Source organism: Pinus tabuliformis, chromosome 9, assembly GCF_031772625.1.
Source record: "Pinus tabuliformis cultivar Carrire ecotype Pingquan chromosome 9, CPIR1, whole genome shotgun sequence".
Classification (NCBI taxonomy): Eukaryota; Viridiplantae; Streptophyta; class Pinopsida; order Pinales; family Pinaceae; genus Pinus; species Pinus tabuliformis.
The window spans coordinates 1,369,992,101-1,370,019,161 of NC_142307.1; the positions used below are offsets into that span (position 1 = coordinate 1,369,992,101).

The following is a 27,061-nucleotide window of genomic DNA, read 5'->3' on the forward strand; positions in this document are numbered from 1 at the left end:
TAGCAAAATGGCATCTCACAATTGCTTTGCATATTGATTTAAACTTTAACTTTAATTCTTATTCTTATTAAAAATATGATTTAATCGTTGAGAAAAGGAAATTTGTACTTTCTTGAAAACTTTTCCATAACGTAGTTTGTACTCTCTAATTAAAGCACAAATTTTAACCAAATAACTAACGAACCCTCTATATTTCCATAAAATATTACATGTAAAATAAAACAAAAGATACTAATGAAAATATCAAAGACGTTGCTGGTTTCTACCAACTAGTGTTTCCCTACCGCCTATAAGCCTAATGATATCTTTGTAAAAATATTTGCAATATTGACCACCATTGTTCCTCAATGACCATATATGCCCTTGAACACTAATTTTGTTTTGATTTCAATTCATTTGCTCTTTCACATTTCTACTCGTATGCTCTAGAATCCTTTGCATACATTACATTTATAAAAAGTTGTTCAGAGATATGCTATTTGAAAAGACAAAATATACCGGCAACCAAACAATTTTAGCTGTATGTTTATGACCATCACCTTCCTCCAACCCCTTAATTGACATTACAACACTTTTAGTTTAATTAATTACAGGGATTCAAAGAAGTACACAGTACCATAATTATAGAACACATAAATCAAGTCCCGTATTCATTTATATATTTGCAAAATAAAGTCTCGGGCATGGTATGGCTGGTAGTGAAATTATTATATAGATCACTGGCATTAAGTTCCCATGGTTTTTCCTCCATGGGCTTTACCATAAAGCTACATTAATTTGGAAAAAGAACCCCACCTAACAAATGACATCAAGCCAATAAATTGTTCTCAGTTACTGTTCTTTACAAAAGAAATATTGAACCAAAAAAAGTATGAAAAGAAGCCAGCATTACGAATGGTTGGGCAATGACAACCTTTGAACTTAACAAGCAATACAGGTTGATTGAAATTTAAGTTCTTCCAATCAGTGACTAAGATCAGTGAGGAAGCCAGCTTCAGATCTTGTGATTGCTAAATGTTCATGATGTTGGCTAATTGACTTCCTGAGGTTTTTGTTTGCTCACTCCTTGTTAATACCAATGTGGCAGAGCTTCTATTATGAACACTCACTCCAACATGCCAATTAAATTATTTTCCCAACATACACAGCATAATACCTTTATGTTTCATGATCCAGATGGCATTGCATAAGCTAATCTCCCATAATTAGAGTATATGTCTGCTCTCTCAAATGTGGGGAATAGTGCCGACATAACTAAACACAATACTGCGTTGCTGAAGATTGCACTCGAGGCATATGATCACATGAAGGAAGCTCGATTACAGAGAAAAACACTTAATATAGATTTGAGGCAACTATAGCAAATAATCTTTGACCAAATCTAAATTTGATAAATTGAAATTCATTGTACTGATTTTCAACTATACTGAAAGTATCAATCGTAACAGGATTGAATGTTTCCAGAGACTTCAAAAGTTATATAATCCCCATCGTCAAGAATATCTCACCTTCTGCCACACGTGTATATGGAAACCAAGTTAGAAGATCCGATGCTAGCACCAACTACAAGAGGCCAACGGTAAATCCCCTTAAATAATCTGCTCATTTTATGTTAGCCATGCATTGTTGCAGGGCAAAAGAATAGAATCCATCTGTAAATGTATCAGCTCAGCATTTTGCAACCTTGCGTGATTTATATATTGTATCAGAATTCTATTATAATCTATCTGACCTCTAAAATGACAATAACAACAAGTACTTGCTTCTCGTGAGCAAAATATTGCCTGATGTTTCCAAAGAAGCAGACTGCCCTCTACAATAACAATAACAGCAAATATTGTTTCTAACAGCCAAAATATTGCCAGATGTTACCACCTAGGAACTAAGAAGCAGATTCCACAGCCTTCTGCTCCCTAAGCATGCTTTCAATGAAAAACTCTCCAGCTCTGTAAGATGATCGAACCTGACGTTTAATTAAAAAAAAAAATTAGATGCCTATTTCTGCTCCTCAGATTTCTGATGCGTTTCAAGCGTTAATTTACTGCATATAACACTACTAGCAAATGGTGAGTTCATCCAATTTATAGTTTGAAAACAAACTTCAAAACTGATGTACAAATAAGTCAATCTGAATCAGGAGCCACGGTTAAGGAAGTTCTACCAAAGGACCGCTTGCAACATATCGGAATCCAATAGATTCGCCATATTCCTTCCAAAAGGTAAACTTTTCAGGAGTGACATACTCTTTTACTGTCAAATGTAAAGGTGTAGGCTGCAAATAAACAACTTTTGAATAAGTAGGGCTTTATCAAAATGTCAATTTCAGAAAGTAAAAAATGTTTAAGAATAGTATCAGAGCTGAAAATAAAACCATTTCATTTCATTCTTCATTTATTTCTTATGATACAACAGATCTATTGACATCCTATGAGCTAAAATCGGAAGCAATGATTTTTTGAATCAGCATACGGATAGAATGAGGAATAGAAAATCCAACATAGAATGGATTTTCATAGTATAGATGCTTATCTGTTATCACTTAAAGATATCTCTTGGAAGAATTCCCAAGGGAAGATGAATGATCATTCAGGACGAGTGTATTACTGTCACCTACACCCGCCTCTCACTTATAGGTCAAAGCTCGTCTGACCTACTAGGGGTTGCCCTAAAAAACTCAGAACTAAGAATTCAAAATTGAAGAGTGAAAATTGTCTTTCAGAGGATTATGGAAGGAACAGAGAAGAAAATCAATAAGGTAGTTGATATGATTAAATCTTACTGATTTGAAGCCCCAAATACTGATACCATAAGCAAAGAGGTGCTAGAGCATAACTCTTAACAGAAAAACAAACTATTAACTACATGAACTTGTTTTTTCATTAAACAAAGATGCTAGAGCATAGTTCTATTACAATTCAAATCAAATCCAACTCAAGGAACCGGAGGGGACATAGGTAGGAATCACAACTCAAGAGTCCAAACCTCCCTAATTTACAAACTCATCAAGCTGCTGCTACAGCAGTAATAATTACTATCAGACTACATGAAGAAGACTAGACCTAAGAACGAATGATATCACCGATGATTTTCCCTTCTATGTCTTCTTTTAACTAAAATTCCATCTATCTTTGAAACCCTAGACTAATCATAGTTTGCATGCAAGGCCAGCTTCATCCAATAAAATATGTATGGAAGGATCGAGAAGAAGAAAGCCCAGAATGGATAGTCTGATCCTCATCCGCATGGACATGTATGGAGTATAAGTTATAACAGATAAGCTCAAGGAGGGTACTGCTGTCAGCTGGTAGTAACCCATCTAAGAATGATAAAGGCTTCTAAAGGAATGCAATGACTCCTCAAAATCAGCACCTAGCATGAGGAGATTAGTCATACCCCATGCACTGATATCACTCCACAATAGCAGCCATACCCAGCCAAAATCACCATGAATTCACAGCTAAAATTAGCTTGACAAAGATGGAAACAAGTCCACCCTAAGTGTTTTACTTCCCCTCATTTATTGCCCTACAAAAATCAGCAAGTTTGACCCAAAGATAGGCACTTTCCTAGGCCAAATATAGAGAATGATACCTCCAAAATCAGCGAGTGTATCCTCCTCCGCCTGGGGAAAGGCACTTAATGGAGATGGCCAAAAGCAGTGAATGAACCTTCCAAAATATGTATGAGTCCAACCGTGGGAAAATCTCCCAGATATCCCTCAATAACAGGTTCCATTTATGACCGTTCTCAAGCTGGGATTCTCTCCAAGAAAAGCATTTTTTAGATTAAGAAGGGCATTTAAGATAGAAGCAATATACCAAAGATAAATTGGCCCATGATTAGCAAGAGTCCTCCACGGTAAAGAGCTTCCTAGCTATTGTCAAACACTGTCATCAATGCATATTGGTCATCTTCTAAATCATGTTCCTGGTGATCCTGTTCAGCATACAACAGTTGGGCAGCAAATGACAGCACGACAGTTTTAGAAGGATTTGTTGTTAGATGTCTCTAGAAAAGCATGCTAGTCACTGATTTTTCATTTGAAGTTAGTGGCCACTGAGGGTGAAAGGCGCTATTTTTTCCTGAATATGATGTGCAACATGTTGATATGAAGAATTTGTTCCTCCACTGACTGTCCCTGAATCAACTTTGCTTCATATTAAAGTGCATGATTTTGATATATCTGAGAAAGGTGACTTTGGTGGAAGATTAAGCAGGTCCCCCAACAAGACTGCTGTCTTTGACATGTTTTTGAAGAATAACTACTATTTGGGCATCCTGTGGGCTACTGTTGGCATGAAAAATTATACTCCAGCTTGATGGGCATTAAATCAAAACATGTTGTTGCTGAGTTTGAGGGGAGAACTTATTGAGGAATAAGGGCCTGCTTTATTGGCATGATCCTGGGTGTTGTAATGAGAAATACTTGTATACATTGCTGGGCATGGGAAGTCCCCCCATTTGAGCCTGAATGAAACTTGTTTAAGCCAAAAGGCATGGGTAAAAGGGTCCACTTGAAATCCTACGTATACCCAGGCAAAATCCCCAGATTATTATACTTTACTGAAAATGAGGAGGCCCTTTTTGAAGGGGCTGGACATTGCCCATTGAAAGCTGGTTTTTGAGGGCCGGCCCCTTAAAAACGTTTGACCTTGCAAAGCCCACAGCATCCACATTTGGAAGAATCCTAGAGGGTTTTGCTGCTATGTTTTGAAGAATTCAAGAAGAATACACTTGTTGGAGGGCCTTTGAAGGCTGGACATTGCACCTTGGAGCCATTTTTTGAGACTTCTTTCCCACTTGGGACCTTTTTTTCCCTTGCCAAGGCCCAACAAACAATTCCAAAAATACCAGAGAAGAAGTAATCAAAAGATTGATACCTGCAAATACTGTCCCAGCGTAAGGATATCAACACCCACAGCACGCAGGTCATGCATTGTTTGCTTTATCTCTTCATCAGATTCTCCAAGACCCAGCATTATGGAAGATTTTGTCACCATTCCTCCCTTGAATGCCTTGGCATGCTTCAATACAAGCAAGCTCTGGTCATACCTGTAAAGCGTAAAAGCCACAAAAAAATGATTATAAACTTCTTAGAACATAAGCATTGCCATATCTGTAATATTGAAATGTTATCATATACACAAAAGAATCATGGATTAAACAGTATCTGCCACACTGACCACATTTATTCCTAATGCAATATAACCCTAAACAAATGGTTCCATATGAATCACATGGAAAGTACACTTAGAACAACTTAGAAAAACCATTCCTTTGGACAAATCTTTGGATATAAAAAAATGAAGATATTAGTGACAAACAATCTTTCTATCATCCCTGCGATGAAATTAGACACTCTTAAGCAGAATATCTTCTGGAATGGGAAACAATTGTTCTAATATTCTGGGAAAACCATATTAGAGTTTATATGAAGCGAACATTTCAAGTCATTACAATAACTCATCATTAAAGTCATGAGGAAAGAAGAAATAAAATGTAGCAGGTAAATTAATATTAGATTCATAACTTTTTATATATTCAACAATGTTTATCATATTATTATGCCAGCTTTAGCTATTCAATAATGTTCATAATTGCTCCTCAGATATTGCTTACTTTTAAAACATCTTCCCTATTTGGGTTTCCACGTCTCTTTTCGATTTCGAGCACTTCATAGACAACCCTTTTCAAGAGATGGTCCATTTTTTCGATCACTTTAATGTTTTCAATACAAAAGTGGTGTTTGGTTGAGTGAGTGTGTTGCTCCTCCAGGGGTAACTACTTCTAGAGCCACCCTCTACGGGGTCATGTTCAGCTTGCATGAGTTCTCTTGCTCATCTCATTGAAACTCGAACTTGATCTTCCAAATATCTTTCAAACATATGATGATCTCACCTCACGTAAGTCTTCCTCAGTTCTTTCAGATGCCTCAGCGATGGTATATCAACACCTATCCCTTACACCTCTGATGATACATGCACTTACAAATCATACACTATGCCTTCACACACATGGTGCTAGGTTCTCTTGGTTTAGTTTGTTTTCTTCAATTGATGTGCTACGGGCTCATGTGTGGCTTCTTGCTTCGACATGGTGTTATGGCTTATTATCTGGTTGTGAATTTGGTAAACACTTGGTGTGATCTAATAACATTTCTTAACATTAACAATTTTATTATTTTGTCTTAGCATAGGGGGCATAATTTTACTTTAGATGTGTCATCGTCTCTTGGGTCAAGTCGTACTACTAGAGATCCAATTGATGCAACATGTCTCGTATCCCAAATGACACTTAACATTTTAATCTTTCCCATTCACTTCCATTCCATTCATAAAAAATTATCCCTGATCATGTTTGACTTGTCATATGTCATTCAATAAGGTCCAAAGCAAAGTAGTGAAGACCCATGTGTAAGAGCCTTCAAAATCAAAAGAGCAAAAGTGCTAGAGGTAGTTGCAACTACAAACAAGTTAAAGGTGAAAAAATAAGTAAGCTGTGCCACCTCACTAAAAGGCCCCTACCCCAAAGTCTTCTGATAAATAATATGTATACAAAGAAAGCACTAAGAATTTAAGCAAATAAGAAAAGAAAATACAAACAAAAGAAGTGAAATAAAAAGTAGTAAAACAAAGTGACAAGATGGTGACTCTAAGCCTAGCACACCCTCGTGAAGACCATCATGGAAGTAATGAAGATTCTTAGCTTTTATATGCTAGTCAAAGAAGACCAAAGGCTTTCACATCACCATACCTAACAATAAGGGTCAGTACATGAAGTCCCCTTTCCCCTTTCATACATGATCCATCATATCACGTACTTCTAACTTAGTGATCTAGGAAATTCCTGTTTTTCTTAGGATTTTTCACATGTAATAAGGGTTCAGGTTGTTTTCCCATGGTAAAATTTAGGCAAATTCTAAAATTAATTTAATGTTATAATGATGCTAGAAGAGATCAATAGGTGTGCATTGCTTAATGATTTGTATATTGGGGTTGGACTGACCATTATGAGTGGGTACCTGTTGTTGGCCACAACCCCCCCATCATTTTGTCACACAAAATATGGGGATTCTCTATTTAAAATTTAAAACACAAAAAAAAAAAAATAAATATATATATATATATATATTTTTCTTTTTAATAAAACATTTTCATTTTTACAATTCATTTTGATTTTATTTCACAAAAATAAAAATTAAAAAATCCAAATAGCCCCTGAGACCAAGACTTTGGGCTTTTTAAGCCCTAAGTATTAAACATTGGGTTATCAAAATAAAAATAATAATAAATCGGAGTTCAACTTAAATATGACTTATAATTTAAAACTCTGACTTATCCAAAGTCCTTATCGCTTCCCCGCATCGCAAATAAATAACACTCCATGGTAATACCCTGTTAGGTCCCTATAATACTAGTGATTCCCCCATTACTATTGTCATTGTAGCCCTTATTGTTATTATTGTGCCCCTATTGTCCCCATATTGTTATTAGTGTGCCCCATAGAAATCCACTATTGTTATTTTTGTGCCCTTATGTTATCACTGTTATGTCGGCTTGATTATATTGTGACCCCTTAGACTCCTATATATAGAAGGGAGGTTTAGTCATTTGTATCATTAAAGAATTGTTCATTTGTGTAATGTAAAGGAGGTTGCCCCCTCAAAGAGGCTGAATTCTAAGGCGTTGATCTATCTTTTCTATCTTTTGTGAGTTGGTTTCATAACATACACGTGGCCTTAGCGAAATGCGATATAAACCAAACCCGACGGGAAAGTTAATACCAGTCCATCAAATTCCCCACGTCCGCGAACTATCGCAAATTTCAAGGCTAAACACTTTGCCCCTTCCCGATTGCGATATGTGATTTTAAACCGGACCCACCGGTGGAATTAATACAATTCTAGAAATCCCCGCGTCCGCAGATCGCAATAACCATAAGCTTAAGTCTCGTCCTTAACCCGATTGAGATTTGATAAGACCGGACCCGACAAGTTCATAAACTTCAATTTATAACGATATCGCATCCAAGACATCGCAAGATCCAAAAAACTTAAGTCCATACCCCACTCCGCACCACCCATTGCGATATGTGATATAAGCTGGATCCGACGGGATTATACATTCTAGTCCATGAATCCCCCGCGTCTGCGCAATCGCAAGTTCCAAGGGTCATGCCTCCTGCCTCGTGCCAATTGCGATTGCGATTTGCGATATGGCCCTGACCCAATGGGATGCTCAATTGTGATTCATAAAAATTTCGTGTCCGCAGCTAAACCCATATCAAACGCGATTGTGATTTGCGATATTTCCTAGACCCGATGGGATTATCAAACATAATTCATAAAACCCCGCATCCCCAGTTGTCGCAATTCTATTAGCCATGTCGACTGTTCCAAAGGCTCCTATCAAAATGTGATTGTGATTTACGATAAGACCCATTCCTCTACCACATCACCTGTGGCGTCATCCTCCATGTCAGTTGCCACGTCATAGTGACGTCACCATAACGTCATCCCATAGATCGCAAATTGCAAATCTTTCGGGACTGTTAGTATTGTGCCACTCCATTGATGCGATTGCAATCAGTCCATCCCTGACCTTCTGCGATTGCGATATCGCAATAGCGAGATTCATATGTCTCACGCCAATTCCGCCCCCGGCCTAATTGTGATTGCGATTCAATCACTTTCGTTGTGATTGTGATTTGATTCCGCTAGGGATGCTTCCGATTCTAATGCGATTGTGATTTGATTTCAAACGCCCCCATTGGATTTTAATTATAACTTCCCGATTGTATACGATTGCGATAAAATGAGTCATGTTCCCAATTAATAAGCAATTGTGATTTAATTAAACAGCCCACCTGTTTTCATTCGGTCTTATCTTTTTCTAAAAAGCACAGTTTTGACTTATGTTTGTTTATCCATGATTTATTGTTTTCCAGGTATAAATGAAGAATTCGACAATGAAGAAAACGAAGAGGAGAAAGTTGCGCAGAAAAAGAAGTAGCGTAGTTCCACAAAATCTGCAAATGCAAGGATCTTTTGATCGAAATATGAGGCCAATAAGCCAGAATAGCATTTTCAAAAGATCATCTTTGAACACTATTTTTATTTTTCAAGATTTGAGGGATTCCGTTAATTTCCTCAGCGCTAAGCGCAAACCTTTTTTTTTATTGCTATTTAAACCCACTGAATGGATTGAATAACAGGGGGTCCAGAATTCAAAAGAAAAATACTTGGAGGCATGCACTATTGTACCTCTTAGTCTTTTTAATAGAATGATAGGTCTCGAATCTTGGGAGAGAAGCTTGTAATGCTATAACTATGAATTATTTATGTTGATGGAGAAATTCTTGTTTATCATGCACTATTGTTGTAAGGAGGAGACATTTTTTGCAAGTAGAGATCGATTACAGGCTCCAAAGGATTGTGCACTACTCTCGTTCTGTGAGGATCTGTAATTTGATTTCATTTATTAATAAAAGATCATTTCAGTTAATGATGTTTAGCACTACCGTTTACAGGATTTAACTGAAATAAATTCTTATTTCAATCTTTCAATTTATATTTTGAATGTATGAGTTAATAATTGGATTCATGCACTATTGTTGAATCTTGAATGTTAATTCATTTAAAACACTACTTAGACTATTCTACAGGGTTAAATTTAGATATAATATGAGAGCTTAAGTTTGCATAGGAATAGATAGTTATAATCTTAGATCAGCAAGCTATTTTCCGATTTAGGATAATAATTGTTTGCTTGCATACATGATGTCTTATTTGAACTAATTCAGTAATTCATCATGAATCTTTGTAGTTCTTATGCATATGATAAATAAGGAATTGGATATATTTTCCATAGGCTCTTATGTAACTATTTACTAAGAGTTTAATTGTTAGTATTTATGTTTATGTGGAATCAGATCTTGTGAGCTATCTCCTTGATCTAATTCCTCCATCTTAATTCCAATTCTTTAAAGCTTCTTTTACCATTAAGTTAAGTTGGCTCTTGATTGAGAGAAGGGTTACCCTTTCCTTCAATCAAAATAGGTTAGATTAATTGCATTGTAGACTTAGTCTTGCATGTGTTATCATAGATCTTACATTTTAGAAGCCCTCTTTTTAAAGAGGCAAAACTTTAAATTGGTTTGGTTGTTACACAAAAACAACTTAAGGGTCATTCTTCTTGCCTGATCAACTAGAAGAATTGATCCGATGTCCCTATCTATTGGTAATTGAAGATATATTTAAAACCGATAGTGATTGGGAAAAGGTAACTAGACCTAGTTAAACCAGTCAGAGCCACTACCCCAAACGGAAAAGGATTTACTTTAAGGTTCAGACCGGTGGTTATCCCCCATTTTGGTGCAACGAATTTCAAGGCATCAACAGTACCTTACACATGCATCAAGAGTTGCATCTATGCATTGGGATCCATGTACTATGCATCGAGATTGGTATACTTGCTATGAGTTCCGTGACATTACATTGGGATCTGTGATACTATGCTAGGATCCATACCATTTTTCTTAGGATCTATGACACTACATTGGGATCCATGTATTTTCATTGGGATAAGTGTTACAACATTTGGATCCACAACAGTGTATTGAATGATGAAAAGCACTGCGTCACCATCAAGTGTCATCCAAACCATTCTTGGAGGGCATACATGCTTTCTTGAAGAGATAATCCCATGTGTGGCTTGTATGAGTTGATCAAACCTTGTTGACCACACGTTTGAGGTTGTTGTGATAGTTGGAGTTGGTTACGAGATGATTACACTCACTTAGACCATTTCATGAGTTGGTTATGAAATTGTTGAGGTAGTTATGAGCTTATTGGACCACAAATTCATTCAAGCGCCTGATTCATTATGCCAAATGTGTGAGCTTGATGTCCTTATCTATTAGAGTGCACTTCATTTTGAGTTTATTCCATACTTCTTGGAAGTGGTTGAGAGTGTGCACTTATATTGGGCCCCTTGTTCACTGCATGCATGACCCTTTGAAGGAGGTTAGAGCATGCTTTGGAGGGCACACCTCTTCCTCGGCTCATTTGTTGGCTCATGGTGGTTGTAGACCATGGTTTTAGAGATATTGTATTTCTCTCTAAGTCCATTTGAGAGTTTTTATTTTCAGCCAGGAGGTTTTAAATCTACTATTATTTTATTCATGACATTGTTGAGGTTTCCTCCTATATAAGAGACCTCTCAATCATTTGTATCTTGTTGGAGAATAATTGAAAGAAATTTGTCTTGCCTTGCTATACTATTGTGAAGCTTGTCTATTTTTTAGTGTGCGTTCAAGGATATATTGGAAAACATCTATTATAATGCAAGCATACTGGAGGAAGGAGCTACTACAAATCCATAAAGGACATCTTATCATGTTGAAAGAGTAGTGTATGTTACAGTTCACACTTGCCTTACCCTTTTTGCTCATTTATTTTTTCAATATAGGGCATTGAAGTTGAACATCTAAGATTCTAATTTCTTGAGTTAGACTAGACTTAGAGTTCAATTTGTAGTTCCTAGATCTAGATTCTCACAAAACAAATCTCCCCAAATATACTTGAGTATTCAAGTGTCTTAGTCAATGCTCATCTTAAACGGTGCTCATGAATTTGATATTTGAGACATATGAATAAACAACTCAAGTTAGGCTCAATGTTCCCAGTTACCACTCCTTTAAGCAGGGTTGTTGAAGATCCTTGCAACTTGTTACCACAAAATCTAGCAAGCCTTGGAGAGGGAAACCCTAAAAGTAAAAAAATCTAGACTAAGTGCTAACAATGGGGTAAAGGCAAAATGTCAACTCAACCAAAACCCCCTGCTCTTTACGAACTTTCACTAATGGGAGGAGTCTCGGTAGGAGGGAGATCACTTAAAATAGATATGCAAGGTATAAGGCATGAAGTGATCACGTTAGGGCTCATTCAAGAGAGAGGCTCAATAATGGTTCAAGGCTTCAAGGAAGCAAAATGCTCTCAAAGAAAAACCTTAGAAATAAAGGTTCAAGACCTAGGGTTTTGAGATTTTCGATGGTGATAGGTATTCACAAGGCCTGAGGGAAAGGGTTTCTTACATAGATAATTAGCTATTCCAAGGCTCATGAAACCCTCAAGAAGTTCCTCAAGTTAAGGGAGAAGAAACTAGGGTTTCCCTCTTAGGGCAAGAGATTTTAAGGTCGAAATTCAAGTGGATGCCCACCAAAATGATAGGTCATGTAGCCAGACCTACCTCTTGATGTTTAGGCTCTCAAACCACCAAAAAGCCTCCTCCCTAAAATTTCACTCCAAGCCCTACTTTTTCTCTCTAGCCTTAAAAGCACTGCTTTTAAGGAGAGAAATTTATGGAGAAACTTTGAGATGATCATCAAGGAATTGGACAAGTGCCTTGTCCTTTGGGCGTATGGAGTCAAGAATGCTCTAGATAAGTAATTTGTTGCTAAGGAGGCTGAAATTCAATGCCCTAGGTATCAAAATTCCAGCATTTACTCACTTGGAGTTTGATGGAGAGTCATAAGAATTCCTCCACTAGGAACATTCATTACATGTTATACAATGAGTAACATATGCAATTCTCAACGGGACAACCTTTAAAATTATTTTCAATAAATTAGGGCATAATCAAGCATAATCTAGAAGCAACAATTCCATACATTAGACAATTCGAAATAATAATCTTCAACAATAGGCACTTACAAAATAACATGTAGTATATCCATCCATTCACCAAAGAAATAGCTCCAAAGGCAATCCAAAATAGCTTCCAACATCAAAATGCATTCCAAGAATTTCCAATAGCCACAAAGAAGCAAGTGCGGGTTCCTTCAAGAGGTTTGAATTCTCCAAGTGATGATGATGAGAGAGTGAAATGATCTCTCTCTTATTTATAAATGTTCAATGATCTCTAATTTTAGCCTAAAGCCCCTCAAGTTATAAAATAATGTTAAAATACTAGGTGAGGTTACAAGCCAACCTCATAGCCAATGTAAAAACATGAGAATTAACCCACAAAGAGGTCGAAATGCTAACATCATGCATGCATAGGCCCTTTTAGGGCATGCGTTGGGCTCCTCCAATGCCAAGTTGAGTGTAGAGGGCTCCAAAAATCAGGATCTAGGGTTTGGCCCCTAAATCTCCATGCAAATCATCCTGTGGACCCTAGTTTTGTGTTTGGGGCACAAAATGGGTCCCATGGGTCTCTTGGTGATAGAATAGCCATGGGGCTCAGAGGATGGTGCTAGCCCTCCCATGTCTCAAGGGGTGAGACAAACCTCAACTGGGCCTCAAATCAACTACCAAACCATGTGTACATTGCTAAGCTAGCTACGGCATGTTGGTACAAGTGCATAATCTCTTGAATAATGTGGGGCAAAGTGCAAATTGTTGGGATGTTGTAGGTGCCCATGGAATGGAATGATGATGTACAAGTGATAGGAGTGACATGGGTCTCAATGCTTCACCTGTAAGGTGTCATAATGCTCCTCTAATGGACTTGGTCCCTAGTTAAGTTGCCCAACCCATGATGAATATTACCCGCCAATCACACACAATGTCCAGTGTTGCATCTTCACCATCAAGTACAATAATCATTAGTGCATCTAAGTGAACCAAGCTTGTTATTCAAGGGAAAATTGTCACTTCATATGGGACTTTAATTCTAAATTTGGGGCTTTGATCACGTAATAGTGTTACCTCCCTAGGTAGTTGTGGCTAATAGATGACTTTATTTGGTGTCTCCAACCCCTAAGGGGAAAAACAGGTCTTAGGTACACCCTTCAATCAAGAGGTGGCATGTGAATAATGACGAAACAAAGGGGGGAAGAGTTAGATTTTGGTAGCATCGAACAGGTGTTCTAGTCTCGATTTGTGTCTAAGAGACTAAGGAGCACGAGATTTCCAAAACCCAGATAAGGTTTTGTGAGATAGGCTTGCGAAACACCTAAATTAAATTAATTAGCCATCATTTAAATTTTCCCTAAGTCTAACTTAAGAAAATTGGTTAATTAATGGGAATTAGTTAAGGATGATAGAAAATGCTCTAGAGACTCACATGGATCGAGTCTGAGATGATCTTAGTCGTTGATGAGGATTTAATCATGTTTGTTGAAGTTCCAACAAGAGATTATAAGAGCAAGTCAATGGGATGGAGAGAGACACAAGAGGGGAGTGATTTCCTTGGCAGATCAAGCTATCCAGTTGCAGAGATTCAACAAGGAAGTGAGTTCGAGCCAGAGAAGGAGAGCATTAGTGATTGAGGGAGCAGCAGAGATAATTTTGGAGCAGTTTCCTAGTAGTTTTCCAGTACCGGAGAGGTAGGAAGAGGGTTACCAAAATTATTCTACAGAGAAGCCGAATAGCCAGTGCAAGCAACCAAAAACCCCAAGGCGTGTGCCAGAAAGGGAGTCGTTTCAGTACTTGGGAGCTGGGAGATCACCCAAAAGACAAAGCGAATCATTTGCAGAGGGAGAGGGAGGCTAGACGGCTCAGTTGGAGTCGAATTGCAGGAGGTATGAATTTCTCAGACCAGTAGTGCGAGTTCTAGGCAGGTCATGTTGCCAGGGAGAGAGATAACTCCTTGATGTTATCTATTCAAGGTGCTACTTAGAGCACTGGAGTTGTAATTGGGACACAAAGCAGGCTAGAGGGAGGTCGAGTTTGGCTGCAAAGGAAGAATTTTTCTCCATATAATTTTTTCCAAATTATTTCCAGAGGATAGCTAGTTGGGCATCCAAATAATTGTACTCATATTTTTATTGCTGCATAATAATAAAATAAACCCTCATATGTTGCACTGGTTTTCCCTTCGGGGTTTTTCCGGGGACTATTAGTCCAAAAATATTGGCGTTTATTTTATTGTGTCTGTGTGTTATTTTCTCAGCTTCCAATTTATTTTCCGCAACGTATTTTATTTTGGTGAAGATTGCAATTGTGAGTTTATTGATATTTGTCGTAATAACAAATAAAGTGCAAAACAATTAGGAGATAAATTTGCAGTTAATTGCAATCAAGGAATTTTCACATGGCATCAGAGCAACATTGAAGATCGAATCAGTGATTGAGAAGTGAGAGGAGAAAAATTGTGTAGCTTCATAGGGCTCTGGGCATAATTTCTCTAGATTTACGTAGGCCAGCCAAAGGAGCGAATTGCAAAGGCAGTAAGGTTCGATTTCCAAATCCAGGTGGAGGAAAATTCGAATAGTCTCAAAAGCAAAATTTGAAAGCAGTGTATTTGTCGAATAGAGGGTTTCCGTGAGCAGATCAGTCAATTCGTTGAGCAGATCTGGGCACAGTGATTTTGCAGCGAGGGTTTCAGCTGCAAATTTGTGCAGGGACAGAAAGAGAAAAGCACACTGAAGAGAAATTTCTAGAATTTCTCAAGAAGGGTTTCCATATCCAGTTTCCAGGAGGAGATCTGAAATTTCCAATTGCAATAGGTCGTAACAATTATGTTAGTCAGCCAATGTGAGCTTCAAGAGCAGCAGGTCATGTACCATGTGAAAATTTCTAAACTGAAATTCTACTACTGTAGCAACTGATTTATTTCACCTACTTATTATTCACAATAAGTTATTACGAAATCCCTTCAGCAAATATTAAAATAAATTCTACTGCAGTTATCACACAATTACCCAACTAAAAAAATTAATGCACAAGAGACGATCACATCAACACAGTTATTTTTGGACAAATGTCCTCGGAAAAACCCAATGTGGGAAAATCGATGCAGCAAATGAGGGCTTTATTAATCTTCAGCAGCAATTGCTTTTACAAGGAATGATTTTAGAGAGAAACTGAAAGAAAACACCTGAGACTTTCCCTCTGAGACCTTCTGACACTTTGGAGACTTTGCTCCCACTTCTGTGTCACCCCTGCGTCACTCTGATAGACCCAGTGTGGCTCTGAGTGGCTTTGCATCCCTATGCGTCAGCCTGCGTAAGCTTTGCGTCTCTCCTCTGGACTGCGTCTCTCTCTCTACGCTGTCTTCACTGTCCCTACGTCATCTCCTCCTCAGTTACTACCTGCTACTGATGCCCTCCTCTTCCTCCACCCTGCAACTCTCCCTCTGAAATAGATCTCCTCTAACTTGAGAACCAATTTTCCTTGAGATACTGAGTATCTGCCAGTGTATCTCCAAATGATCCTCAAGTCTTCTCTTATACTTTTCCATTGACAAATCAACGGCCAAGATTAAGTCCCTAATCAACAGCTAAGATTAAAACAAACTTGATCCTCGTCTCTTAGAAGCTTCTCACCCTTATCTTTATTAATACCCATTAATATTTTTATTTTCCTAAGTTTAGACTTAGGAACCCATTAAAAAATATTAATTATTTTAATAACTCCTCATCCAGGTGGAATTTCTTAAAATAATTTTTGGGTCTTGGAGATCTCATGTGCCTTAGCCTCTCCAAATCTCAAGGCTAGAGCACATTCGATGCTACCAAAAATCAACACTCCCTCTTAGCAAGGAATGTGCTCTAGAAATGTTTCACTGTAGAAACATCACATTAATCTTCCGCATTGGTATTTGTGTTGATGCTTGGCCTACTGCCTCACATCCCCTACCCATGACACTGCCACTTCTACCCATGACACTACCACTGCCATTGTTGCCCATGACAATCCCATTGCCATTGTTGCCCATGACACTGCCACTGCCACTGTTGCCCCTGTACTGTAGCTCCCTCTCAACATGCCGCATCATGCTGCCCATAGCACTACTACTGCTAACTGTGGCACTGCAACTTCTGACACTTCCATTTCTTCTACTGAAATGGATTCTTTACCATCCCCATCTTCTCCCTGAAATAAACAAACTTTGTTCTTCCTAGAGCCTTGGTGAGGATGTCTACCACCTGTTCTCCTGTAGGAGTGTACCTCAATTGTACTGCCCCTCGTTGGACACAGTCACTGACAAAGTGCCACTTGATATCAATGTGCTTTGACGAATCATGAAATACTGGATTCTCAGAGAGCTTGATGCAACTCTAATTATCACACATGATCCTAGTCGCTTCCATCCTTCTCCTGAATAGATTCACAAGCAATTTCCTAAGCCATATGGCTTCACACGAAGTTGTGCTAGCTGCCATATATTCTGCTTCAGCTGAGCTCAGAGCCACAGATTTATGTTTCCTACTGCACTAGGAGATCATTCCTAATCCAATGTTGAAACAGTACCCAGTTGTACTTTTCCGATCTACTGAACTTCCAGCCCAATCTGCGTCAGTGAACCCACTCAGCTTGATGTCATTGCCTCTGGTGTACAATAGTCCATGCTCGACTATTCCTTGTATATACTTGAGAACATGTTTGGTTGCTGCCTAGTGCGCCCTCTTAGGTTCCACCATGAATTGACTGAGGCTGTTGACAGCGTAACAAATGTCTGGCCTGGTATTAACCAAATACATCAAGAACCCTATAAGTTGCCTGTACAAGGTGGGATCAACGTCTTTATCTTCCGATGCATCAATCTTCTTCTAGTTGGTGATCATTGGAGTAGCCATAGGTCTAGAGTCCTGCATCCTGAATCTCTTCAAGATTTCTGTAGCATATCTCCCTTGTCCCAGGAAGATCTCACCCTTCTGCTGCCAAACTTCCAACCCCAGGAAATAATGCATCTATCACAAATCCTTCATGTCGAATTTTGTGGCTAGGTTGTTGCAGTCTTTGATGAGCCTGGATGATCATGTCAAGAAGAGATCATCCACATATAACACTAGTATTAGAGGCTCATTCCCTACGACCAGATAGTAGATATTAGGGTTTGTGTCACCCTTGACAAACCCCATCTTCTGCAAGTAGCCATCAATTCAACCATACCATGCCCTAGGTGCTTGTTTAAGCCCATACAAGGCTTTCTTTAATCTGCATACATGAGATTTCTTCTCATGTGTCTCAAAACCTTCTGGTTGTTCAATGTATACTTCCTCTTCTATTACCCTGTTCAAGAATGTCGTCTTGACATCCATCTGATGAATCTCTCACCCCATCTGTGCTGCAAGAGATATCACAGTTCTAATAGAAGTATACCTGGCTACTGGGGCGAAGGTTTCTTCTTAGTCTATCCCTTCCCTCTGAGCATACCCCTTAGCCACAAACCTGACTTTGTGTTTCTCCACACTGCCGTCTGTAGCATATTTGACCTTGTAGATCCATCTTGAACCTACCACTGATCTGTCCTAAGGCCTAGGTACCACTTCCCAGACGTCATTGACCATTATAGAGTTGTACTCCACCATAGCATCCACCCATACTTGATGTTGAACAACCTCCTAAAAACTAGAAGGTTCCCCAACCTGAGCTACTAAGGCTTGGTATCTGACATCTGTCTGGCTATCTTCACTCCCTTTTACTATTCCTGGGTGTACCAATGAAGTCTTCTGCATCCCGTAGAATCTGTGAGAGTTCTTGGCTCGTTCTTCCACTAGTAGTAGGCACATCTATCAGCTCTTCCTCTTCCAGAGATTCCTCCTATTCTGAAGCTTTGTCTTCAGGAGAATTTCTGGTACTGGTTTTCGCTAGTTGAAGTGGTTTGACCAATGGCTTGTCTTTCAACTACTCCTCGGAAGGCATGGATTTCCTGAAAGCTCTATCCTCCATGAACTTTACATCTCGCCGAACTACTACCTTCCTACTCCCTAGAAGATAGACTCTAGATGCCTTAGCATTCTTGCTATATCCCACAAGATATACTTTCTCCTATATCCCATAAGATATACTTTCTCAACAGTTTGATCTAATTTCTTTCTCTTCTCTTCGGGTACACGGCAATACGCTATGCTCCCAAATATCCTGAAATGACTGACTTCAGGTGTCTTCCTAGTGAAGACCTTCTTCGGAGTGATTTTGCCCAATGCCCTGTGAGGAGTCCTGTTCTGGACAGAAACTGTGGCACTGCATGCTTCTGCCCACAGGAATTTAGGCATATCCTGATCATACAGCATTGCCCTAGCTGCTTCCACAATAGTCCTATTTTTCCTTTCTGCTACTCCATTCTGCTCCGGATTGTAGAGAGTTGTCCACTCTCTTCTGATGCCTTCCTTAGCGCAAAAATCGGTGAATTCCTTGTCAACATACTCTCCACCATTGTCTGAGCGCAACACTTTTATCTTCTTTCCTGTCAGATTCTCCACTAGAGCCTTGAACTCTTTGAATCGACCGAAAACCTCATCCTTGGTTTTCAGAAAGTAGATCCAAGTCTTCATTGAATGGTCATCGATGAAGGTGATGAAATATTCGGCACCACTATGGGATTTTGTGGACATCGGTCCACAGATGTCTAAGTGTATCAATCCTAGCACACTCTTAGCCCTATTGTTACTTCTGGAAAACGTTGCTTTGGCATACTTGCCTAGAGCACACCCTTTGCATACATCATCCTGTTCAGTACTTAGTTATGGAACTCTTGATACTGTTTTCCTGAGAATTCTCAGAGCCCCATGGTGTAAGTGTCCCATCCTCCTATGCCATAGCTCATTCAAATCTTTGTCTCCATTACTGCCTATCAGTGCCATTGGTGATTCTAGCTGCAATCTATACAACCTATTACTTCTGATTCCAATCTGAGCCTTCTTTTTCCAACTCGGGTGTTTGACATATACTTTCTCCTTAATGAAGAAAACGTCATAGCCCTTGTTTTGAAGTTGAGATACGGAAAGTAAGTTCATCCCCAATCCTAGAACATGCAGCACATTGGTTGCCCGAAGTCTCTCTCTTGCTTCGGTTTGAAAACTATAGTACCTCTTCCTACTGGAGCACACTTTGCGTTATTCCCCATGGTGATCTGAAAATTCATTCTTTCTTCCTGATAATCTGAAAAATATTCTCAAATTCCTGTCATATGCCAGGAAGCTCCACTGTCTATATACCAAACCTCTGAGGAGGCAGAGCTTGCTAAGCAAGCAACTTCTTCTTCCAATCTGGAAGCTAACATAGAATAATCATAATTTATGTCCCTTATGCATTCTTCTGGAAATCTGCGCAAGTCCCCTTGAGTGAATGCCTCTGGATCATGCTCTTCACCCATAATCGATTTTCCTTTCCTGTTGCCGGATCTCTCCTTTGATACCATGTGAAAATTTCTAAACTGAAACTTTACTACTACAGCAGCTGATTTATTTCACCTACTTATTATTCACAATAAGTTATTTACGAAATCCCTTCAGCAAATATTAAAATAAATTCTACTGCAGTTATCACACAATTACCCAGAGAAGAAAATACATGCACAAGGGCCAATCACATCAACACAGTTATTTTTGGACAAATGTCCCCGAAAAAACCCAATGTGGGAAAACCGGTGGAGCAGATGAGGGCTTTATTAATCTTCAACAGCAATTGCTTTTACAAGGAATGATTTTACAGAGAAATTGAAAGAAAACATCCGAGACTTCCCCTCTGAGACCTTCTAACACTTTGGAGACCCTGCTCCAACTTCTGCGTCACTCTGATAGACCCAACGTGGCTCTGAGTGGCTGTGCGTCCCTCTGCGCCAGCCTGCATAAGCTCTGCGTCTCTCCTCTGGACTGTGTCTCTCTTTGCATTATCTTCACTGTCCCTACGTCACCTCCTCCTCAGTTACTGCCTGTTGTTGATGCCCTCCTCTTCCTCCACCCTGCAACTCTCCCTCTGAAATCAATCTCCTCTACTTGAGAATCGATTTTCCTTGAGATACTGAGTATCTGCCGGTGTATCTCCAAATGATCCTCAAGTCTTCTCTTATACTTTTCATGTTGACGAATCAATGGCTGAGATTAAGTCCCTAATCAACGGCTAAGATTAAAACAGACTTGATCCTCGTCTCTTAAAAGCTTCTCACCCTTATCTTTATTAATACCCATTAATATTTTTATTTTCCTAAGTTTAGACTTAGGAACCCATTAAAAAATATTAATTATTTTAATAACTCCTCATTCAGGTGGAATTTCTTAAAACGATTTCTGGGTCTTGGAGATCTCATTTGCCTTAGCTTCTCCTCTAAATTTCAAGGCTAGAGCACATCCGATGCTACCAAAAATCAACATACCAGATTCCAGAAGGACTTCAAGAAGGTTGAGCAAGTTGCCCAGTTGAGGTATAGCAAGTAGTGCAAGAGCCGGAGAAGGATTTCCAAAGGCAAGCAGTGCCAGATCTGCGCATTCCTAAGGTAGTGTGAGTAGCAGAAGTAAGGCCAAGCAGGGAAGAGGAGATTTCCATTTTTGGCCTCCAATTATTTGAGTTTCGCGGAGATGGTCGTAGCAGGCCCCAGAGATTAGGATAGACTTGACGGAGCCTCAAACTTTGGTGTCTGGAAGGCTAGGATGCAATTCCTTTTCGATGAGCATGGCCTGAAAGAGTTCGTGAGCAGCAATAGCTGAATCGGCAGATCCTATCAAGTTTCATGACTATAAGAAGGATATGGCCAAAGCAAAGAGGATGGTCCTAGACGAGGTTAGGGATCATATTGTCCCACATATTGCTGAGAAGAATATAAGAAGGGAAATGTGGGAAGTCGTTGTGAAGCTATACTGGGATCCATCTGAGAATCATAAGATGATTCTCAAGGAGAAGTTGAGGACCATAAAGATGCAAAAGAGTGAAGGCGTAACTCCCTACCTTAGCAAAATTCAGAATGTTCGAGATGAGCTAGCAGTTATAGGAGAGAAACCAGGGAATAGTGAACTTGTGCGAATTGCTCTGAATGGGTTTACTAGAAAATGGGAAACGTTTGTCCAATGGATTATTGGACAAGACAAATTGCCAGATTGGGAACGTCATTGGAGTGATTTCACACAGGAGGAGCTAAGGCTCAATCTTGTCCAGGGCACTACTGAAAGCAGTAGCAAAGGGCCGAAGGTTGAGAAGGAGGAGGAGAATGTATGATCTGAAACAGATACTAAATCAAGAAGAAAAGGTATTACAGACTCATGTGCGGGAAAATGCCTATATTACTTAGTGCAACGGATCGAAAAGATTGCAAATAATATAGACAATTAACAGTGAGAAAACATAACAGACACACACATCAACACAGCAAATAATCAAGGAGTTCACCAGACTTCCTGGCTACGTCTCCTGGTCCAGCTTTCAGTGTCGACCTCTATATTATGTCTTCAAGAACAGAGTTTACAGGTGTGAGCTCAATCAGAGCCATAACACAACAAAAGTGATATTACACAGGGATTTCACTCAAAAACCTCGAGTCTAAAGAGTGCACAGACTCTCCCTCTTAGTGCCTTTGATCAACTGTTCGTAGCTGTGCGTTTTCTCTAACTCTCTGTCTCCCCTCTGTCTCTAACCTCCTCCTCTTTGTGCTGCCATTGAATGGCTTTTAAGCCTATCGGCGCTGTCAGTTCAATCCCCTTCTTGGGCTCTCTGGCTCCCGATGTTGTCCCTTCATCTCCCTGCTGAGCGTTTAAACAATCATTGCAAAAACGCTTAAGGCATTGAGGCCACCTATTTACAAACGGAAGGACCAGGCGCGGGTGAAAATCCCTGAGAACACACTTTTCCGTTTACACAGGGAATACACGGAAATACACTGAAACAGTGGAAAATCCGACCGAAACGCCAAAGCCGGACTTCAAACGATATAAAGTCCGCCCTATAATCCTCTCGGGTCCACCTTGATCGCAATCGCAAGTCGCATTGGCTACGGGTCATAATCCCTTTGTATTCCACACTGTTGATCTGCCTTCAATCCGACGGTTCGCATCCAACCCGATCATCCAACCAGCTCGTGCCTTCTTCACCGTCTGATCCGTGATCGCTAATCCAACGGCTGACGGCCATTTCGGGTGGCCCACTTGCACGGGGAAAACCCACCCGAAATGAGTGGTTTTCTCTCTCCTGCACCATGCTACGTGTCGGCCAGTGTATGGAATCGGGTGAAGCCCTTCCAATACCACTTACCGCCTGTAGCCTGCCCGAATTACCGTTTACCATGGAACTCAAATCCTTCGTTGTTTAATTCATAACTCCTTCGGGTCCGCTGAAAGCCTTCTGCCTGTGTTAAGTCCTCCCTTTAGGAATCTACGATGCGATATCTGTAATCTCTGTCGTTGATCTGCGCGCTCGATCAACGGTCCATGTTAAGTCGCTGATCGCAGTCGCATTTCCCTTAGGGCCACCTCCGATATACTCCACTGGCCTCTCCCGATGCGATATCCCGATTTAATCTAGGTCGTTGATCTGTCCGATCCAACGGCTCCTGTGCAACGAGACTTTACGCTCCGCTTCACTCTGTTTTCCGCCATTCCTTAGTGTTTTCCTCTGCGATCTCTGTTTTCTGATAGTTTAATATATATGAAGACTTACATTTTTAGAGGGTTTAAGATCCATTTTGGATCACGCCTTCCCACTGAAAAGCTTTTGGACCACCAAAAGTTGGTTTTAGCATTCGAGCAAGTGAGGATACTGCTCCTTCACCTATCTAACTTCTATCCATTGTGCTTTGCTTGGATTTGAACCTTTGAGTCCCACTCTCAGGTACCCAACATCCCTTTGACGCGTAGTTCTTACCTTCCTGCCCAGAACTGTGTCCTCCTGTAACTCATTGAGATACTTAGGCAACAAATCCCCAATAGAAGGCAACTAACTTTTCTCTTCAGGATCTTCAATCAATGAAGGTTCATACAATCTCAAGTTTTCTACATTAACAACTGAATAGATCTGCATATAAGCTGGTAAATCAAGGCGAAAAGCATTTTCACCAATTTTATCAAGTATCTTGAAAGGTCCATACCCTATTGGTTTTAGCTTCTTACCTTCACCTTGCATTCTGTCTTTGTTGATGTACAACCAGACTTGATCACCAACTTGAAAACCATGTTCAGCTCGATGATTGTCATGTCTTGCCTTGTACTTGGCTTGACTTCTTTCCAGTTGTTCCTGAACTGCCTGGTGAATTTCCTGGATTTGTTCAATGAACTTGGTTGCTTTGTCCACATCACTGTGTCCATCAATTGCTATGTCTTTACCAAAGAGAATATCCAAGGAAGACTTTGGTATAAAACCAAAACAAGTCTCAAAAGGAGATCTCTAAGTAGAAGAGTGCTTGGCGCAGTTGTAAGGATGTTGCACATAACACAAATGCTCATCCCAAAGCTTGGGATGCTCGCTGCAATAACCTCTGAGCAACTGGATCACTATCCTGTTGACCACTTCTGTCTGACCATCTGTTTGTAGATGAAATGTTGTGCTTTTCTTCAATCTAGTGTCCATTAACTCCCATAGATTTGACCAAAACTTCCCAACAAATCGAGAAACTCGATCAGATACAATAAAAGTGGGTAACCCAAAATGAACCCATACATTCTGAAAGAACAAATTTGTTGTTTGTTCAGTTGTAACCTGCTTGTTACATGGTACCAAAATACACATTTTACTAAACCTATCCACAACAACATACAAATAATCATGACCTTTCCTAGATTTTGGCAATCCCCCAACAAAATCCATGGAAACACTTTCCCAAGGACGAGAAAGAATTGGAAGTGGAGTGTACAAGCCTAATTTCCTATTATTGGGCTTACTTGTAGCACACATTGTACATTCTTTGATATATCTAGAAACTGTGTCATGCATTCTTGGCCAATAACAGAACCTTTGCAATTGTGCAACTGTTTTACTTACACCAAAATGACCTGATATGAGAGAAGTATGTGCTTCTCGGATTATGTTAACTCTTTCAGTTTGTGGAATGCATAACTTTCCCAAATGATATAAGAGTTGGTCCTTTACATAATAATCCAATTCTTCTACTGGCTTGCCATGACTTAAAGTTGCATATACATCTTTAAAATCTACATCTTGAGCATATTGTTCATTGTAACTTTCATGCATTACTGAGTTATGCTTAAGTATAGTAGATGCATTTAAGATTGGTCTTGATAACATGTCTGCAACCTTATTGTGTATGCCCTTCTTATATCTGATGACAAGATGAAATTGTTCTAGAAAACCCATCCACCTATAATGTCTTGATTGCTGCAATTTAGTTTGTGAGTGCAAATATTGAAGTGGTTGATGATCTGTATGTATGATTGTTTCTTTACCCATTAGGAATTGTTTCCACTTTTTCACACTTTGTACTAATGCATACAATTCTTTATCATATGTGGGATAATTAACTACTGCAGAAGTAAATGTCTCAGAATGATAGCATATGGGTTTTCCGTGTTGCATCAACACTGCCCCCATGGCATAGTCACTGGCATCTATCTCAATCTCAAATGGATGTTGAAGATCTGGCAGTGCTAGTATTGGTGTTGTACTGATTTTTTTCTTTAAGGTGTCGAAGGCTTTCTGTTGTTTGCCTCCCCACTTAAACACCTGTTTCAATCCTGTTAAAGCATGTAATGGAGCTGCAATCAAAGAAAAGTTAGTAATAAACTTTCTCTAGTATTGTGCTGCCCCTAGGAAACTCCTAACCTCTATAACAGATTTGGGTTTAGGCCAGTTCACAATGACTTCAACCTTAGAGGGATCTATCTTCAATTCACCACCCCCTACAATATAACCCAAATAATTTAAAGATGTTCTGCCAAATTCACATTTTGACAGTTTTACATAGAGATTTTCTCTTTTTAAAACATCTAAAGTCTGCTTCACATGCTTTACATGGTCTTCCCATGTCTTACTAAAAACAAGAATGTCATCTAAATAAACAATTACAAAGTCATCAATAATTGGTCTGAATACATCATTCATAACTCTCATAAATGTAGCAGGAGCATTAGTTAAGCCAAAAGGCATAACCAACCATTCATAAAGTCCTTGCTTTGTCTTGAAAGCAGTCTTCCATGCATCCTGTTCTGCAACTCTGACTTGATGATAACCACTTCGCAAGTCTAACTTAGAAAAGTAAACGGCTTCTTTCAATTGATCTAATAAATCATCAATACGAGGAAAAGGATAACGATCCTTGATTGTTATTTTATTTAGTGCTCTATAAACAATGCACATTCTCCACGAACCATCTTTCTTTCTCACCAACACGATTGGAGATCCACATGGTGATGTGCTTGGTTGTATAAACCCTTTATCGAGCAACTCCTTTACCTGCTTCTTTATCTCTGCATTCTCTAAAGCTGATAGCCTGTACATTCCAATGTTAGGTAATGGAGCATCTTGCTGTAAATAAATATCATGTACTATTTCTCGCTTGGGTGGCAAACCTTTAGGTTCTTGAAATAGAACATCATACTCTGAAACAACTTTAACTAAATCAGCTTTCTATTTAGAATCACAGCCTTCAAATGCATTGGATTTTTCAGGATCCTTTGCCTTTACAACCATTAGTAAAAATTGCTTACTTGAATTCACAATTCTTTTCATCTGCCTTGAGTTTATGAGAGAATAGTTACCTTTGAGTTTATGAGCTCTTACAATGTATTCTATTCTATTTTTAGTGAGTTTATACATATCCTCAGCTCTATAGAAAATAGCTTTCCTATGATACAAGTATGGACTTCCAAAACAATACCACATATATCTAATGGAACTATATCTAACTCAACCTCATCTACAAATGTTGATCCAATAGCAAACCTAAGTTTACATTGTCTCGTTACTCGTAGCTTTGTTTTATCACACACCCAACCTAATGGATATGGCTTCTCATGAGGTTTTGTTTGTAATCCCAACTTCTTTACAATTGTTTCAGAAATCAAATTTACTTGTGATCCACTATCAAATAAAGTATCAATCTTATTGTGCTTGGAAATTACTCTAATATGAAAAAACTCATTTCTTTCTCTCTCATTATTTTCATTATCAACAGATTGTGAAGAATTACTTGTGGATGCTTCAGAATATTTACCTTTAATACCTGTGGTTGTAACTGTTGTTTCATCGCCTGAATCTGATCCCAAGTCCTGCTGAATAGCAGCAGCATTCTTTCTCTCATTTCCACCAAACATCTTAGGTTTCCGTTCTGGATGCAAAGACCAACAGTGTGCCTCATCGTGTCCTCCTTTCTGACAATGAGTGCATGAAGGTTTATCCTTCTTTATGGTGTTTTCTTTCCTCTCCTTCCATTTCGGTTTCTTCTTTTCCTTATTC

At 39.1% G+C, this 27,061-nt stretch overlaps 1 protein-coding gene across 1 annotated transcript in view; it reads right to left on the minus strand.

Annotated features, from left to right (window-relative positions):
• Positions 1-1,358: 1,358 nt before the first annotated feature.
• LOC149153594 (Radical SAM superfamily protein) overlaps positions 1,359-27,061 on the minus strand; it is a 131,030-nt gene continuing 105,327 nt past the window's right edge. The window contains exons 5-7 of the mRNA XM_089438870.1: positions 4,881-5,052; positions 2,162-2,272; positions 1,359-1,963 (exon numbers count right to left, since the gene is read on the minus strand). Coding sequence (XP_089294996.1) covers positions 1,883-1,963; positions 2,162-2,272; positions 4,881-5,052 — 364 coding nt within the window. The 3' untranslated portion in view covers positions 1,359-1,882. The remainder of the gene's footprint in view (positions 1,964-2,161; positions 2,273-4,880; positions 5,053-27,061) is intronic.